This window comes from Indicator indicator, chromosome 12 (assembly GCF_027791375.1).
Source record: "Indicator indicator isolate 239-I01 chromosome 12, UM_Iind_1.1, whole genome shotgun sequence".
Taxonomy (NCBI): domain Eukaryota; kingdom Metazoa; phylum Chordata; class Aves; order Piciformes; family Indicatoridae; genus Indicator; species Indicator indicator.
Window position 1 is genome coordinate 326,552 of NC_072021.1, and position 17,676 is coordinate 344,227.

Sequence of the window (17,676 nt, forward strand, 5' to 3'; positions counted from 1 at the left end):
TAATGAGAACATGTCAAGGGAAGCTCTGGGATGCTGCCCAGTTGTTGAATCTACAATGAGAAAAGTGTGTTCTAATGAATTTATAGTATTAAACCCTTAAGAATTTGTGAGTACTGAGCAAGATGAAGATCTCTTAAAGCACTTGCAAGGTTAGTTTGGTGGGCTTCTTTTTTTTTTTTTTTTTTTTTAAATCCTTTGGTTATTTAGTGTTAAAACAGTAATGCCATGTCCCGTGGAGTTGTAAGTATCACGATAGCAAGCTCAGTACTGTGTGTGAAGTTGGAATTCCAGAACCTGTTCCTGGAAGTCCTGAACTTTGGTTCACACAGTCTTTGGAGAGATTCTTTTGTAAACTTGGTTTCTCATTTTCCTGACTTTTTTTCTTTTTTTTTTTCCTTCCTCCAGTTGTATCACAAACACTTTTTGCTGAAGTTGGTCAGGAAATGCTTACAATAGCACCTCAAAAGCAGTTTCACTCCTTAATGGGTGACTTTACCCACATTCAGTGGGTAGGACAGTCATTTCTACTCCCTTGGTGTCATAGTGTGATAGGTTTCTGATTGGACAATGTTTAGGAAAATACATTGCCTTGAAAGCCTTAACTTGATGCACATTTTTTCTCTTTTTCTGAACACCTCTCCTTTCTTCACTTATTGTTTCTTGTTCTCCATAGTTCTGATTTCAAACTCCTTCCTCCCTCACATCAAACACACATAAACCCAAGCACTTAAAACTCTTCTGCCAAGCTTTTTTCTTCATTGTATGTGTTTGACAACACATCTATTGAGTAGGTAGCTGAAATGGGGACTCATCTTGCTTTCCATGGCTGTTAGAAATGGAACAGAACTTCAGGAAAGCAGATGGGGTGAGGGAGAGAAGTCCACTAGCTTAACGATTCCTGAGAGCTGCAACTGTTCAATCTGTGCCTCTTTGCTTTCAGCAATAGAAAAAGAAACCACCAAAAAACCTGCTTATTCAGTTGAACAATCCATTTTTGCCTCTAATATTAAGGAGTAATGAAGTGCTCTGGTTTATTGGAATTTAAACATGAAGAAGGGATTTGCTGCAAATCTGGCAGGTGTTGGTAACTTCAGACTTGTAATCATGGAGTCTGAATATGGAGTCTGAATATGGAGTCTGAATACCTGAACTTACTTTAAAGGAGTGGAAAGCTTTACTTACTGAAAGGACTTATTCTTTGCCATAGGTCTGTTAAATGATTGGGTTTTTTATTCTTATTTTTTTCCTTTTTCCCCATGGGAAAAGTTATTAAGGTTTTTAGTGGTGAGCTGATTTTTCCCAATCTGTAAGGCAGGGCATGAGACTGTGTCATTGTAAATGTGTAAGTGTTTCCTTAGATGATACCATCTCTGGAAAATTTAAACTTACTATTTAGGGGCTGTTTATGTTTTAGTAGAAAAGATGAGAATACAATGTTCCATTTGTCTTACTGAAGAGCATTCTGGATTTCTACAGTATGGCTCTTGTCTTGGATGTTTGCATGCCGCTGCTGCTGCCACCACCTAAACTAATTTAATTAGCCAACATTTATCCCACAGCCTGTCCTAGTTTAGTCAACTCCAAACAAAAACAATTTAAAGTTTAAACACTTTGAGTGCCTGGCTCAGCTTTAGTGGTGTCTTCCTGCGTGGATGGAAGTTTACTGTAAACTTGTCTGTGTCTTTTATAGGTCCACAGTTCAGTGAAGTGTAGAAAAACATCATGCGCAATGTATTAACCAATCTTGATGTGCATTAAGGAAAAGAATACACCAGAGTAGTCTAAATAAGAGGAAATTTTCTCATCTTCCAAACTGTTGATGATAGTAGACCTGTCATGGAGGCCCATCATAAGTGAAGATCGGGTTCGTGATCACCTGAAGAACCTGAAAGTGTTCAAGTCCATGGGACCTGACAGGGTACACCCATGGGTACTGAGAGAACTGGCAGATGAGGTTGCTAAACCCTTCTCGATTGTATTCCAAAAGTCCTGGCAGTCTGGGGAAATCCCCACAGACTGGAAAAGGGGAAACATTACTCCCATTTTCAAAAAGGGTAAGAAGGAAGAACCAGGGAACTACAGGCCAGGCAGTCTCACCTCTGTGCCTGGTAAGATCATGGAGCAGATCCTCCTGGAGGCACTACTGAGACAGAAGAATAGTGAAGAGGTGATTGGGTACAGTCAGCATGGGTTCACCAAGGGCAAATCCTGCCTGACAAACCTGGTGGCCTTCTATGAACAGGTGACAACCTTAATAGATGAGGGGAGAGCAACTGATGTCATTTACCTGGAACTGAGCAAAGCCTTCCACACTGTCCCACACCACGTCCTGGTCTCCAAACTGGTGACACATGGGTTTGATGGGTGGACCATGAGATGGATAGAGAACTGGCTTGATGGCCACACCCAAAGAGTGGCTGTCAATGGCTCCATGTCCCAGTGGAGGCCAGGGACAAGCAGAGTCCTTCAGGGATCAGTCCTGGGACCAGTCTTGTTCAACATCTTTGCCAGTGCCATGGACAGAGGCATTGAGTGCACCCTCAGCAAGTTTGCTGATGACACCAAGCTGTGTGGTGCAGCAGACAAGCTGGAGGGAAGGGATCCATCCAGAGGGACCTTGACAGGCTGGGAAGGTGGGCACAATCCAACCTCATGAGGTTCAACAAGACCAAGTGCAGGGTCCTGCATCTGGGTCGAGGCAATCCCAAGCCCAAATACAGGCTGGGCAGGGACTGGCTGGAAAGCAGCCCTGAGGAGAGGGACTTGGGGGTGCTGGTGGACGAGAAGCTCAACATGAGCTGTCAATGTGCACTTGCAGCCCAGAAAGCCAACCAGAGCCTGGGCTGCATCAGGAGAAGTGTGGCCAGCAAGGGCAAGGGAGGTGATTCTCCCCCTCTACTCAGCTCTGGTGAGACCCCACCTGGAGTACTGCATCCACTTCTGGAGCCCCTATTACAAGAGGGATCTGGACATGCTGGAAGGTGTCCAGAGAAGGGCCACGAGGGTGAGCAGAGGTTTGGAGCTCCTCTCCTATGAGGAGAGACTGAAAGAGTTGGGGTTGTTCAGTCTGGAGAAAAGAAGGCTCCGAGGTGACCTTCTTGTGGCCTTCCAGTATCTGAAGGGGGCTCCAAGAAAGCTGGGGAAGGCCTTTTTAGGCTATCAGGTAGTGATAGGATTAAGTGGAATGGAATAAAGCTGGAAGTGGGGAGATTCAGGCTGGAAGTGAGGAAGAAGTTCTTCCCCATGAGAGTGGTGAGAGCCTGGAATGGGTTGTCCAGGGAGGTGGTTGAGGCCCCATCCCTGGAGGTGTTTAAGGCCAGGCTGGATGAGGCTCTGGCCAGCCTGATGTAGTGTGAGGTGTCCCTGGCCATGGCAGGGGGGTTGGAACTGGCTGATCCTTGTGGTCCCTTCCAACCCTGACTGATTCTGTGATTCTATGTGAGATAATCCCTTTGGTGCTTCCCTAAACAAAGAAGCTCTGTAACATGGTGGTGACTGATGTTGATTTAATAGTTCATGATACTTCCCCATACCAAACCCATCAGTACCCTTCTCTGATTCTGCTCTCGCAGGCTTTCCCTCAGCACTCAAGGTCACAGCATGAGGGAGGAAGTGAACTTCATCATTTCACCCATCCTTCTGAGCTAGGACCCCTTTTCTCACCCATACTAGTTCCAGAAGCAAAGTACTCCTTCCAGCCTACTTTAGCAGCTCTTAGGGGAGAAGAGAGAGTAGTGCCAGTGAGGAGAGCACAGATAATTTCCAAGTCCTTGCCTTTCTGCTGTTGGATAGAACCAGCTGTGCAGGTGTATGGCCCCAGCACAGGCGAGTGCCCAGCAGTGGGCTGGGTCATGTCAGACAAACGAGTGTGGAGTGGGACATGTGTCTGGGCTTGCAAATATTCTGATTTCTCAAATAGCTTTACCCAGCTTGGCACTGACTGTATTTAAGATGATAGCACTGCTGTGCTGTTACCTAGTAATGCAGTGCCAGACATATGGAGTGTGCAGTATCAAGAGCCTCTATAACTGGATATCATCATCTCTTGTTGTAAGCAAGGCCCCTTTATTGAAGGAGGAGAGCTGTTGTGATAGTGATGAGATATGCTTCATGATACTAATTTAATGGCTGGTAAACTGTCTTCAGCTCTAAGCTTCCTGAGTAGCTGAACAAAAGAATCAGCTAACAGGCCTTCCTTGTGCTCATCTCTGACATCCACACCCTTCATAATTTGTTTGCCCTGGTATGATTACACAGATGAAGGTGTGTTGTTTTGGGCAAAGCTTGCTGTTGTGTATTCATTCTTACAGATGCAGGATTTGATTTTCTCTCTCAAAAATAGAGTGCTCTCCTCTGTGCTGATTATGAAATGTAGGTTAGTCTCTGCCCTTTCAAAGCTGTTACAGATGACATGGCAAATACCAAAATTTGACATTTAGATTCTGTCAAGATAGGCTTTGATTTTTATTCTTCAGTCTTTTACTAAAAAAAACCCAAAAATGTCCAGTAAGTCTCAGTTAGAGACTTGTTCTGGTTTTTAGTGACAGTGGAACATACATACTCTGAACTTCTTGAGCTCGTTTGCGAAGTAGCTCAACACCATTTGTATGTAGCTCAACACCATTTGTATGTAGCTCAACACCATTTGTATGTAGCTCAACACCATTTGTATTTAGTAGCAATATTCATTTGGCTACTATCAGTATGTGAAATATTGTTGAAAGTCTGCAATGACAGCAGAGGTACCAAGATTAGAAAGTGTCCTCCTTTGTGTTGACAATTTTAGTTGCCAGGGGAACCTTCTTTGCTTGAAGAATGAATTTAAATATTTTTTAATGCATTTCCTTACTTCAAAACGTTGTCCTGATCTGAAAATTGATTTGAACACCTATAATGTTGACTTTTTTTTTTTCCCCCTCCCTCTTATGTGTTCAGAAAAAGTTGTCTGTTTGTATTGATGCTGGAAAACATACACAGCTGTGAAAATATGATTTGGGTCCTGTCTTACTGGATTTATTTTCAGTTAGATCGTTTGTTTCTCATCTTTCTGTGCAATTGCAGTTGAAGGATGCTAATGTTGCCAACTCAACCCACTTTAACTTGCAGGATGGGCTGCTGAAAAAGACTTTACAACTGTGCAACTGTGGTGTGGTAAAAGGGAAGAAATGAGTTTGGAATCATGTGATACTATTGGGAAAATCTCTTAGAGTGGCTGCAGCTGCACTTGAGTAAAATGCAATGAGATGTTTTTCTTCAGGCAAGGCTTTGAATGCAGGACTAATGGCAGATATTCTTTCTTTCCCTTTCCTGTCTTGCTTTGCTTCTACTAGCATCTTGCCTCTATCTTCAGAAGCAGAAAGCATCAAGATAAAGACACAAAAATGACCGAGTTTTGGCTGATTTCTGCTCCTGGGGAAAAAACCTGTCAACAGACATGGGAGAAACTACATGCAGCAACCACAAAACATAACAATCTTTCTACTAATTCAAAGTTCAATATTCCAGACTTGAAGGTAGGTAGGCCCCAGGTCATGTAAGAAGTATGTTTGGCTTGCATCATCTTTGTTTCTTTAGACTAAGATATCTTGCACCTTATTCTTTATAAAAGAGCTAAACAGAATATTTTACTGTACTGTAGTTTTCATGTTTGAATGATACAGTCTAAAACAGTAAGTTCATCCCTGGCCCCAGAAAGGTTTACGTATTGCTCTGGATTATTACATGAAATCAGGGAAGAGAGTATTTTCTGAAGGAGAAGGGAAGAAAGAGTGAAAACTTGTAGACAAGCTATAGATATTCCATTACTTCAGATGGAGAAAGTCCAGACTCATGTCAGTCTGACTGCTGCAGCACTCTTGCATCTTCAGAGTTTTCCATGTTCTGGTTGTCATCCATACCAAAATACCTGATTACAGAAACTCTGGATTTGATCTGAAGTAATAAACCAAACATTGAAGCAAATTGCTTTTGGGGAAGGCAGCCAATTCATCGTGTGAAAGTTGTTTTCACATGTATTCACAGAATCACAGAATGTTAGGGGTTGGAAGGGACCTCCAGAGATCATCCAGTCCAAACCCCCTGCCAGAGCAGGAGCACCTAGAGCAGGTCACACAGGAATGTGGGTTTTGAATGTCTCCAGAGAGGGAGACTCCACAACCCCCCTGGGCAGCCTGCTCCAGTGCTTTATCACCCCCAGAGTGAGAAAAGTTTTCCTCATGTTTCCATGGAACTTCCTATGCTTCATCTTCCACCATTGCCCCTTGTGCTGTCATTGGGCATTGCCCAGCAGAGCCTGGCTCCATCTTCTTGGCACTTTTTACATCTATATAAACATGAATGAGGTCACCCTTCAGGCTTCTCCTCTCCAAACTAAAGCCATTTTGGATGGCTGGAGTGCAGGACTGAAACTGTGCACCAAGCTAGGGCAAATTAGATCTGATACAGTGGTGCTTTAGGGATATCTTGAGCAAAAAAAAAACTTTTTTTTTTTTTTTTAACATAAACTGATCAAAAACTTAGAGTACAATATTTTATGTAGTTCTGCAAAGCTACCTTTTCAGGAGATTTAGCTTTTGTTGCTATTTGCTGATTAGATATTTATCTATTTAGGTGCTATTTATTTGCAAGTTAGCTTATATTGCTATCTGTCTATGTTTATATCCAATTGCTAATGCATTTTGTCTTCCCTTTTAGGTGGGCACACTGGATGTTTTGGTTGGTTTGTCAGATGAGCTGGCTAAACTGGATGCCTTTGTGGAGGGGTAATGGTTTATTTTTACTAGCATGCAAAATATGAGAGTAATGGATGTGATGGTTTGCTGAGTTCTCATCCTGCACAGGTCATTTCTGACTTCTCCTTGTTTCATAGTGACCCTCTGCAGACAGTCAGCAAGCTAAGATTTCAGAAAGTTAAGCTGCTCCTGAGAAAAATATCTTTTGAAATTAATTTGGAGCAAATGTAACAGTTTCATATAACTAGAACTTGTGGAACCATCTTCTGTTTCAAGAGGAGAAATGTAAAGTTGTTATTTCTAAACAGGGAAGGAAGCTATTTGGCATGACACATGTGAGTAATATCACATGCAGATTTTCTAGGGAGGAAGGCAGGTCTGGAATGTCAGCTCTCATGAGGGTTTTGGCCTGGGGTTTCTCCATAGCTCTTCAGTTGTCTTTGGTGCTTTGTTGTCATGTTTGCCTTGTGTTTAATGTGGATTATTCGTAGAATCATTAAGGTTGGAAAAGATCTATAAGATCATCAAGTCCAACCTTCTACCCAACACCCCCATGACCACTAGACCATGTGCCAAAGTGCCATATCTACAGATTTTTTTTAATACTTCCAAGGATGATGAATTCACCACCTGCCTGGGCAGCCTACTCCAATGCCACACTACTCTTCCGGTAAAGAAATTCTGCCTAATATCCAACCTAAACTTCCCCTGAGACAGCGTGAGGACATTACCTCTTGTCCTGCCATTAGTTACTTGGGAGAAGAGGCCAACACTGGCCTCACTACAGCCTTCTTTCAGGTAGAGAGCAATAAGGTCTCCTCTCAGCCTCCTCTTCTTCAGGCTAAACAACCCCATCTCCCTTAGCCCCTCCTCATGAGACCCGCTCTCCAAGCTGCTCACCAGGCTCATTGCCCTTCTCTGTACCAGCTCCAGCACCTCAATGTCTTTCTTACACTGCAGTGCCCAAACCTGGACACAGTACCTGAGGTGTGGTCTCATCACTGTTGGGTACAGGGGCAATCAGTTCGCTAATCCTGCTGGCCATGCCATGTCTGATACAGGCTTGATGATTTCTACCTCACTATTTATTTGTAGGGAGGGGTTAGGATTTTCCAAGTAGCACAGACTTCAAAACCAGATTGAAATACAGTGAGATTATCACCTAAAGCCAACTCCTGTTGTCTGAAGGTGAGGGAATAGCCTCACCTTGTTGGTAATTGATGAGTATCAACAATAGAAGAGGATTTCAGTAAAGTTCTGGCATGTATTCAAACAATTGATCTTCTTGAGATACTGATGCCAGTTTATGCTCTTATAAAGCTTGTATGTGAAGCAATCAGTACTTCCTTTTTTGATCCAATCTTGAGCAATTTCAGATCAGTTCTATAAATGATATTTCTCAAAGTGGCAGGTTTCTTTTCATATCTTTATCTTTTCTTTTTCAGTGTTGTAAAGAAAGTGGCCCAGTATATGGCTGATGTCCTAGAAGACAGTAAAGATAAAGTTCAGGAGAATCTTCTGGCTAATGGAGGTAAATTTTTAACCATGATGTATGCAGGAGAGAAGGCAGTGATCCTGAAACATACTGAACACTGCTTCTCTGTATGATATTCTGAAGCCTAGTTCAGATCTGGAAGTACTTTTTTCCCCATGAGTCACTTTCTCTGAAACAGATTATAGGAGCAAGAAAGACAAGAAATTAGATCTACGTGCTAGATACTCCCAGAAGCCTTTTGATCCTTCAGGGCTGTAATGTGTCAGCACTGATCTCTGGTGGGACATAAAAATTACTGTAACTGATCACTAAACTTTCTTTGTATTACTTTGTCATCTGAGTAGGTAAGCTCTGATGGAATATTCAGTTGTTCCAAACTTGTGATAGAATGTTTTGATAAAAGCAGTTGTCTGGAGGAAATGTTTGTCCATTTTATTATAGTAAAGAGTTGGCCTGGTCTCTAAATCAATGTTTTGTTTTCAAAGCTATTTCCTGAAATTCACTACAGCTTGTACTGATGCAAGAGAGGCTGATGTGATTGGATTAACATGAAGGCAGGTGCAGTGATCCTAATTAGCAAAGTTGTTCTCCCACATATGTTTTTCACACAAAGCAAAAAATAGTTGGTCTTGCCTGTACCTCTCCAGCCATCACTGACTTAGTGATGAATACCAGTTAGAGCCTACAGAGGTGGAGAAACCAACATCCAAAGGTGAAGGCCATGGATAACTTCAAACTTGATTGTTGATTTTAGAGTTTCTTAAGCAGCAGGGTTCACCCATGTGAAAGCCCACAGCCTCTTACAGTACTCTTCTGCTACAGCACCCCTACAATACATCAGTCTCTTTATTGTCTAACAAAGCTCTTTACAATTTTAGTTGACTTGGTCACCTATGTAACAAGGTTCCAGTGGGATATGGCCAAATACCCAATCAAGCAATCCTTGAAGAATATTTCAGAAATTATTGCAAAGGTAAAGTCATCTGTTTCATAAAACTTTCCTCATTGAGATATTTCTGCACAAAACTTGGTAATCAAGCCCATTTGTCTTATTTTTGATGACTGCATGTCACTTAGATTACAGTAGGAGTGAACCTTTGTGTTTCTTCTATGTGCTGCCAAGTTACCTGGCTGGGGATTAATCTTTGGAAATCATTCTAATTAATCCTGGAAGGTGGATTTGAGAAATGTGGCTTATTTGAGCAGCAATGGCAAGCCAAATGTGAGAGTCTGAGTTTAAACAATAAAAGAGCTGGAACTTTAATATGAAGGCTGCCAGTGATGTTAAACATACAATGTGTCCTCTACCTGGTTCCACAGATACATTTAGTATCTGAAATAAAACAGTATTTCATCCTTGAATCTGATTTATCTGTCTACCCTGGAAGTGACCCTGTGCAACTTCAAACATTCCAAAACACCTCTAAATTTTAGCTGAATTTAGCTGTGTCATCATTCTTGTCACTGAAACTCTAATGAGGGAAAAAGAGAATGAGAAGGGAGGTAACAGCTGGAGGAAATGATACCCAGTGTTCACAAGTGTGCTTACATCGCAGTCAGAAGTGAAACTTAAATGGTTCGAGGTAAACTTCAAATGACTGAAAGTAAACTTTGTAGTTCTCTCTCCTGTCAGCTGAGGTGGAGGGTGGCAGTGTCCAGGTTGATGGACTAACGATCAGCTGGATGCAGTAACATGTCCAGTTGATGCCAGAAGAGGATGTGTAACTTTCACTGGCTGATTTTTCCCTTTAAGGAATTCTGACTTAGCTTTTTCTCCTTTTTGAAAGAAGTTTGTCAAGCATTAGAGCAATTAACCTTTTAACTGGGGTCTTTTCTCATTGGTAGACCCAAGCTTGGAAATGAAGCTTCTGGTTCTTTAGACACTGTTCCTTTTCTTTTTATCTTGAAGGGAGTAAACCAGATTGACAATGATCTGAAAGCAAGAGCCTCAGCATACAACAATCTGAAAGGGAACCTTCAGAATTTGGAAAGAAAGAACGCGTGAGTCACATTGGGGTTTGCTAATGGAGCAGGGGAGGTTCCCCAGCTATGAAAACTGAGTAGCATGTGAAGAGGCACATGTATTTTTTAGCTGTTTGTCGATCTTGAATAGCAGCTGCCACAAAAGAACATCTCTTAGCAGCTAATTTGCTGGTAATAGCTCACTTGATTGATAAGCAATTATGACATGCACAAAGGCTTTTTGGACAAGCTTGCTGTTAAAGTGCTGTGTAATGCTGCTCCTTAGGTGTCTAAACAGGGAAGTCTTTCCCTTCAATTTATGCTTGAAGTATATCAATGTTACTGGGTTTCTTCCCTCAAAATTAACCAGGAGAGACAGCAGATAATAAATTAAACAGAGGCTGGGTGCTCTCTTGTCATGTACCTGTGATGATTATCTGAAATGCTGTTGAGGTACAGCAGTGCTTCTCTACAAATACAGTTGATTAAATCAACCCAACTCTGGCATTACACTTAATGCTAGAAGCCTTGCTGGCTGATTCAGAACCATGGCTATTTGCTGCTTCACGTTTTGATTGAGGCTCCATCTGTAGGTCTGTGCTAGGCTGGGTGTAACTCTGAGGCTCCACAATTAATGGTTTTAGAATCATAGAATTGTTAGGGTTGGAAGTGACCTCAAGGATCATCCGGTTCCACCCCCCCCTGCCATGGGCAGGAACACCTCACACTAGAGCAGGTTGCCCAGAACCACATCCAGCCTGGCCTTAAAAACTTCCAGGGATGAGGCCTTCACCACCTCCCTGGGCAACCTTTTCCAGGATCTCGCCACCCTCATGGGGAAGAACTTCTTCCTGACATCCAATCTGAATCTACCCATCTCTATTTTGCTCTATTCCCCCTAGTCCTGTCATTACCTGACACCCTAAAAAGTCCCTCCCAGCTTTCTTGTAGGCCCCCTTCAGATACTGGAAGGCCACATGAGGTCTCCTTTAATAGCTGTTGTGTTTTTAAATCACCTCTCAAAAGAGAACTTGGCTTCTGAAGTGTGTGACATATTTAGGATATGGAAATGACGCACAGCTGCTGATAAAAGCTTGTGATGACTTCAGACAGCAAGATACAAAATGCAGAGAAGGCCATTTTCTGTGCTCTGCTAACAGTGGATGCTCAACAAATGCATGTTTGAAAATGATACACTATCAACTATCTGTTATCTAAATGAATTCAGTTCTTACCCATGTATTTACTCTGGCTGCCTTTGTTTGCCTGCAGGGGAAGCTTGCTAACCAGAAGTCTTGCTGATATTGTAAAGAAAGAGGACTTTGTACTTGATTCAGAGTATTTGGTCACTTTATTAGTGATTGTACCCAAGTAAGTTTCTTGTTTGCCTTAATAGCAGAATAAAAGAAGAAAGCTAAATCAAGTAACAGATCCCACAACCTTGTCATACTGTAAGAAAGGACATCTGAATTCTCTGGATGAACTAAAACAAACTTTTGGATGCTTAGTAGAGGCAAATGAGCCTGCCTACCTGCCTGTATTCCTTTATTCACAAGAAGTCATCATAAGGAATGCTGAATGCTCAGGAATGCTTTTAAGAAACTAGACTTATGTCTCTTATCTAATATTAGCCATGACTGGTCATGTTGCAGAAGGTGTCCTTATGGAAACAGTAAGTACTGAGTGAAAACATGACATGTTTTAATTAGAAGGCTTAATGATTGAGTTGTAATGGTTAGGACTGTGTTGGCTTTTCACCACTTCATGAGTGAAGTACTTTTTCAGATTGCCAGAATGCTGCCCTTTTACTGCTCTGAGTATCTACCAATGGCCCCCTGCTCCTGTCTCCTGTGGAAGGTTTGCTGGGAGGGAAAAGGTTGCTCCTGTCTGAAACATTTAAACAACAAAACCCCACCTCTTACCCAGGCCAAGGATGGTGGTGATGATAGAGATGTCCTTAAGACTCTTGTAAAGTGTAAAGATTGATTTTTCTGGAGCTGGGAACAAGGAGAGATAACTGTCAGCAGATCAATTATCACAGGAAGCAGTAGACTCTGTCACATGTAAAAATCTGGTGAAGGCAAACCAGTTTTGCAGTGGCTTTAGTGAACAGCAGGTGCTTAGCATATCTCAGCTGTTATTTTTCTTTCACCTTTGACTTGGGTTTGGTGTCCAAAGGGTGGAACCTCTTTACCCACCAACTACAGAAAGACAGGGCTGCCAGAATTCAAATGCAGAACTCTGGGGAACCCATTTGTGATGGTGTAAAGGTATTCCATGACTGGGACTCAAAAGAGTGGAGTTGCACAAGGAGTTTCTGCTGAACCTTTACAGTGAAGCCTGCTTGAGATCTGTACTTAATGATGACTAATTTCCCAGGTCTTTGATTTTAAAAAAAAATTCCACTTGTAAACTTAACTGAAGGCTGAAGATAAAGTATTACTTTTGTGACTGTTAGTTTGTTTAGCAGTAATCTTAAAAACAGCATGAGGAGGACTGTCCCTGGTATCCTGTGTGTTTCTGACAGCCTCCACCTGTGTTGAAGTTGTGATGAGTAAAAGCTCTTATGTTGGAAAAGCTTGATCCTTTAATCTTAAGATTTCTTACTATAGTACTGGAAGTCTAACCATAACCTGTGTGTTCTCCAGGTCAAATTATAATGACTGGGTTAAGCAATATGAAACACTAGCAGAGATGGTTGTCCCACGTTCCAGCAAGTAAGTTGTTAAATGCTAAATCTCATATTTGCATCTGGTCTGTTCTAGAAGTGTTCTTTAGCTGTCCTGACCTGGGACTTTAAAGCCTGACCAAACCCTTGTCAGAATGACCAGTTTGATTGAGCTTGATCAGCTGAAGTTGTATTTGAGCAAGAATTCAAAGGATCTCTAACTGCAGGTTTAACAAAGTTATCAAATTAACTTCTGTGGCAAAAGAACTGAAAAGCTAATCTAGTTCAGGCACCTTAAAGCTTCTGCATGGTGGAGTTCAGCAGTAACTACTAGCTGCCAGCCTGTAAGCTTTATGCTTGTGTTCAGAGGACTTGAAACAAGGTACTTAAGCTGTTTGAAAGCCACTAGGGAATGAAGAATTGGAAGTGTAGATAATTTTTCTTGTGTGCAAACAATCATAGAATTGTAAATCTGTCAGGGTTGGAAGGGACCTCAAGGATCAGCCAGTTCCAACTCCCCTGCCATGGGCAGGGACACCTCACACTAGAGCAGGTTGCTCACAGCCACATCCAGCCTGGCCTTAAAAACCTCCAGGGATGAGGCTACCACCATTTCCCTGGGCAACCTGTTCCAGTGTCTCACCACCCTCATGGGGAAGAACTTCTTCCTAACATCTAACATGCATTTCTAAGAGTTCTGTAGTCCACAGCTCTTAGTATTAAACCAGCTTCAGTTCCTTTCTCTGTGAAGGAGTTGAAGGTTGAACAAATACCCAGACACGTGTGAAGAATCCACGTGGTGAGGTCTGACTGTGAAATGCAAACTGTCATCCCTGATGAAGGGAGCAGTAAGTGCAGCTGCTGAAGCTTCAGTTCCTTTCTGTATAAGGTGTTTAATTTGTAATCTAATCTGAGGTGATCAAGTACAATTTAAGCTACTGTAGATCAGATCTGTGGTGACCTGAACCTTGTGAATTCTGACACTTTTTCTCCTGTGCAGTGTACTCTTTGAGGATCAAGACAGTTACCTCTGTAACGTCACCTTGTTCAGGAAGGCAGTGGATGACTTCAAGCATAAAGCCAGAGAATACAAGTGAGTGTTATTTTGGGTGTGTTCTGTCTCTCCTGCTTTGAAGGATCTCTAGATAGCCACTTTTGATTTCCTTCACTTCCCAACACAGATTTATGGTCCGTGACTTCCAGTACAATGAAGAAGAGATGAAGGCAGATAAAGAAGAAATGAATAGGCTGTCAACTGACAAGAAGAAACAGTTTGTAAGTCTGGATAAACCACTCAGAAACAGGAGACCTCTCAAGAGCTGTTATTGCTACATAACCATTGCATGAACTTCTTGTGAGTCTGAGAAAGCATTGCAAGGCTGATGTGATGTAGTCCTCCTGCCACCCACCCATGCTGCTCAGGGAAAATGGAGCTTCCTGTGCACAAATGTTCCTCACCACACTGAAGAAGTTTGGAAATTGACAAGTATTTGAATGAAAGAAAGAGATGTTAGTAAAATGGTCTTTAACCTACTTAGCCCACAGCAGCTGAGATGGTGTACTGAATCATAGAATTGTCAGGGTTGGAAGGGATTTCAAGGATCAGCCAGTTCCAACCCCCCTGCCATGGGCAGGGACACCTTGGACTAGATCAGGTTGCTCAGAGCTCCATCCAGCCTGGCCTTAAAAACCTCCGGGGATGAGGCTTCCACCACCTTCCTGGGCAACCTTGTTCAATTTCTCTTTACTTCCTATTGAAACACCCTTGAGCCATTATGTCCATAGTGAACTCTGCCTTTAAGTTGTCTTTATTACTGTGGTATGGATGTTGAGTGTTTACTCAAACATGCTTAATAGGCTAAATCTTTTTATTTTGAAGTTCAAGCTATTTTTTTTTTTGTTCTTTATTTCCTCTTTCACAGGGGCCTCTGGTCCGGTGGCTGAAAGTTAATTTCAGTGAAGCTTTCATTGCATGGATTCATGTGAAGGCACTACGAGTTTTTGTTGAATCTGTTTTAAGGTAATGAGGCAGACCTCAGTAGTGCTTTTGTAGAGACTTTGTAAGCATTTACACCTAGCTTGGGTTTACCAGACTGAGGTATGTGAATGCCACCCTTCCAGGAAGGAGGGAACGAGTAGTAGGACAGTAAGAATGGCTGATGGCAATAGCTCTTGTGGAATATTTCAGAGAGGCAGTTGTGTATCTTGCCCCTTGGGTAGTCTGTCCCCCAGTACTTTAGGAATTACAGGTACACTGTAAATTGCAGCAAGGCATTTCTGCTGATTCTTAACTTGTCCTTGTAAAAAAGAGCTTAATCTATCTTCTGTTTTAGGGGGGAATGTGAAGAGTTCAGAATAAAAAGTATTCAGTAATACATTTTGGCATCTTGAACTGGATGCTCTTGCTTCAAAACATGCTTTTCAAAGAATTCTGTAGTCTAAACTTTGCAGTATTAAACCATTCAGTATTCTAACTATAAAAAAAATATTTTTTTTCTATACCTATCCAGAAAGAGTCACTAATTAACTTAAGAACAGCTTTTCCTGCAGAAAGAAGGACCTGGATTTTGGTTTTGAGTTGAAAGGACTTCCGCTGTAGTCATAAAACGGAAAGGGTTTTTTAGGCTTTTTGATGTTCTAAAGGAGACAACCAGAGGAGGAAAAGAGAAAAATTCACAGTAACTTGCATTCTAGTCTGTTTTGTAGCTGCTGCAGGCTTATTTTGAATATGAAGTTGGGGAAGGAAGGAAGCTGAACTTGTTTTGAATATTGGCAAATGCTTCCACACACCTAATAAAGAGAATTGAGACTAAATTCTCCACTTCATGGCACAAAGGAAGTCTCAGAGGTAAACTAATTGGAATATTCAAAACTTAGTCCCAGACTTCAGGTACCTTTTGAGAACTGTGCTAAGTAATCAAGGATTTTAAATGATTTTTGAGAGCATTTAGACTTCTGGTTTATTATTTTAAACATGGGACAAAGAGATTCTGCTTTACTGGTGAATTACAGAAAGAGTCTTGCAGAAAGGACAATGTGCAGAATTTCCTCTTCAACAACAGGATTCTTTCTCAAAAGAAAATTCTGCTTTGAAAGATAAAGCTGATTGCAGGATTTTCATAGTTTTCTGCTTGACTTCCTCAGGTATGGTTTGCCAGTTAACTTTCAGGCAATGCTACTTCAGCCTAACAAGAAAACAATGAAGAAACTGAGGGAGGTTTTATATGACTTATACAAGCACCTTGACAGCAGTGCAGCAGCTATCATTGATGTAAGTCATTTTGTAACTGCTATTCCCCTTCACTATTAGGTTTAGTCTGTTTAAACAAAAAACAAAACAAAATCTGTTGGCTTTATTAAAAGTTAATAGAAACCTCAGCATCATCTTGATCATTCTCTCTCAGCACAGAAAATTGTCTCCATATACCAGCCTCATGTAATTTCTTCTTATTAAAGTCTTTCCTACCACTGATGGAAAGATAAGTTATAGAGCGCATTTATCACACTACCAGAGAATTCAAAGTCAAGGTGGAGCTGCAACTAGGTTTAAGGAACTTGAAACATTTAAATATCTTTTTTTGAGCCCAGAGGGAACACATAAATTGCCCACAGTGGTCTTGATAATGAAACAACTTTTCTTTGAGGGTCCATTGCTGTCCTTAATGTAGTTGTCCTTCCTTGCTGAAGGAGGCTGAATTGATGTCAGGATGAAGTCATCCTTTCCATCTGTAGAGGTCTCATTTTCCTGTTTTCAAACTGGTTTGCTGGGAGGCTTAATTTGCTAATTTGTTTTGTACAAATTGAAGATAAACCAAAAATGGACCACCCAATCAGTTGAGCTGAATTTTAAAAGACTAGAAATCATGGGGGTTTTTAATGCTACATTTAATAATGTGATTTTTTTTTTCCAAAGTATTTCTTAAGTCTTTCTGGGGAAAGGGATGTGAGACAATTAAAGATGAAAATTAAAGATGCTGCATTTCCTCTGACATCCTGGATCAGTCAGCACTTTTTCAGAAACTTAGAAAAACATAACTGCAGTACTTCTCCTTCCTTCCTAGTGGCAGTCTGTTTAGCATCAGATGTGAATTACTGACAGGCAGCTACTTAGATTTTGCTCTTAAACATAAGAATGTTTCATCTGCTTCTGAATAAGAGTCTGAAGTGTAAGAGTATAACTGGTTTCAAACCTTTTTTTGCAGGCAACTATGGATATTCCTGGCTTAAACCTCAGTCAGCAGGAGTACTACCCATATGTGTACTACAAGATTGATTGCAATTTGCTGGAATTCAAGTGAAAACCAATTCCCTAACGTGACAATCTTCCCAGTGTTGGTGTAAACAAACAGAAGTGAGGCTGAAGTACAGTAATACTTTAACACTCTACTAATCATATGCTTGCTTCTTATGTTAGGTGAATTTAACACACTGTGGTCCATCTCTAGGCATTTTCTTTTTTTTCCAGGAAGAGTGTAGGTAATCTGCTTTTAATCAATTCTGTCTGTAAATGTATATTGAGAGAACTGAAGTATTTATAAAGAGAGTGATTTATTTAAGGGAAAAAAAAAAAAGCAGCTCATTCCTCTTTCATATGGTGGTCTGTGTTAATTCCATGTACCATTGTTTATAAACCAAAACTTGTTTACAGAAGAATAGTGTAAATGTTCATGGCCATTTTGTTCATTTGGTTTGGTAGCTAAAGTGTGTTAATGTTGTTGAACTGTGCTGTAAAGTATGTAAAATTGGTATGAAATTGTGTTTTCTGAGTGGTTTAAAATTACAACTGCAGCCCTGTAACCACAGGAGAGAAAAAAAAATAA

At 41.2% G+C, this 17,676-nt stretch overlaps 1 protein-coding gene across 2 annotated transcripts; it reads left to right on the plus strand.

Moving 5' to 3' along the window:
* The first annotated feature begins 5,381 nt into the window (after window positions 1-5,381).
* ATP6V1C1 (ATPase H+ transporting V1 subunit C1) lies at window positions 5,382-17,676 on the plus strand. Of its 2 annotated transcripts, none has more exons than XM_054385306.1 (12): window positions 5,382-5,513; window positions 6,694-6,761; window positions 8,177-8,297; window positions 9,089-9,199; window positions 10,136-10,227; window positions 11,461-11,559; window positions 12,837-12,905; window positions 13,857-13,949; window positions 14,038-14,131; window positions 14,779-14,876; window positions 16,001-16,127; window positions 17,059-17,676. In XM_054385306.1, exons 1-12 carry the CDS (start codon window positions 5,382-5,384, stop codon window positions 17,152-17,154), a joined length of 1,200 nt encoding a protein of 399 aa, XP_054241281.1. In that variant the 3' UTR covers window positions 17,155-17,676. The 2 variants fall into 2 exon arrangements, with proteins under 2 accessions (XP_054241281.1, XP_054241282.1); XM_054385307.1 differs by having other exon boundaries at window positions 8,177-8,262; window positions 9,105-9,199.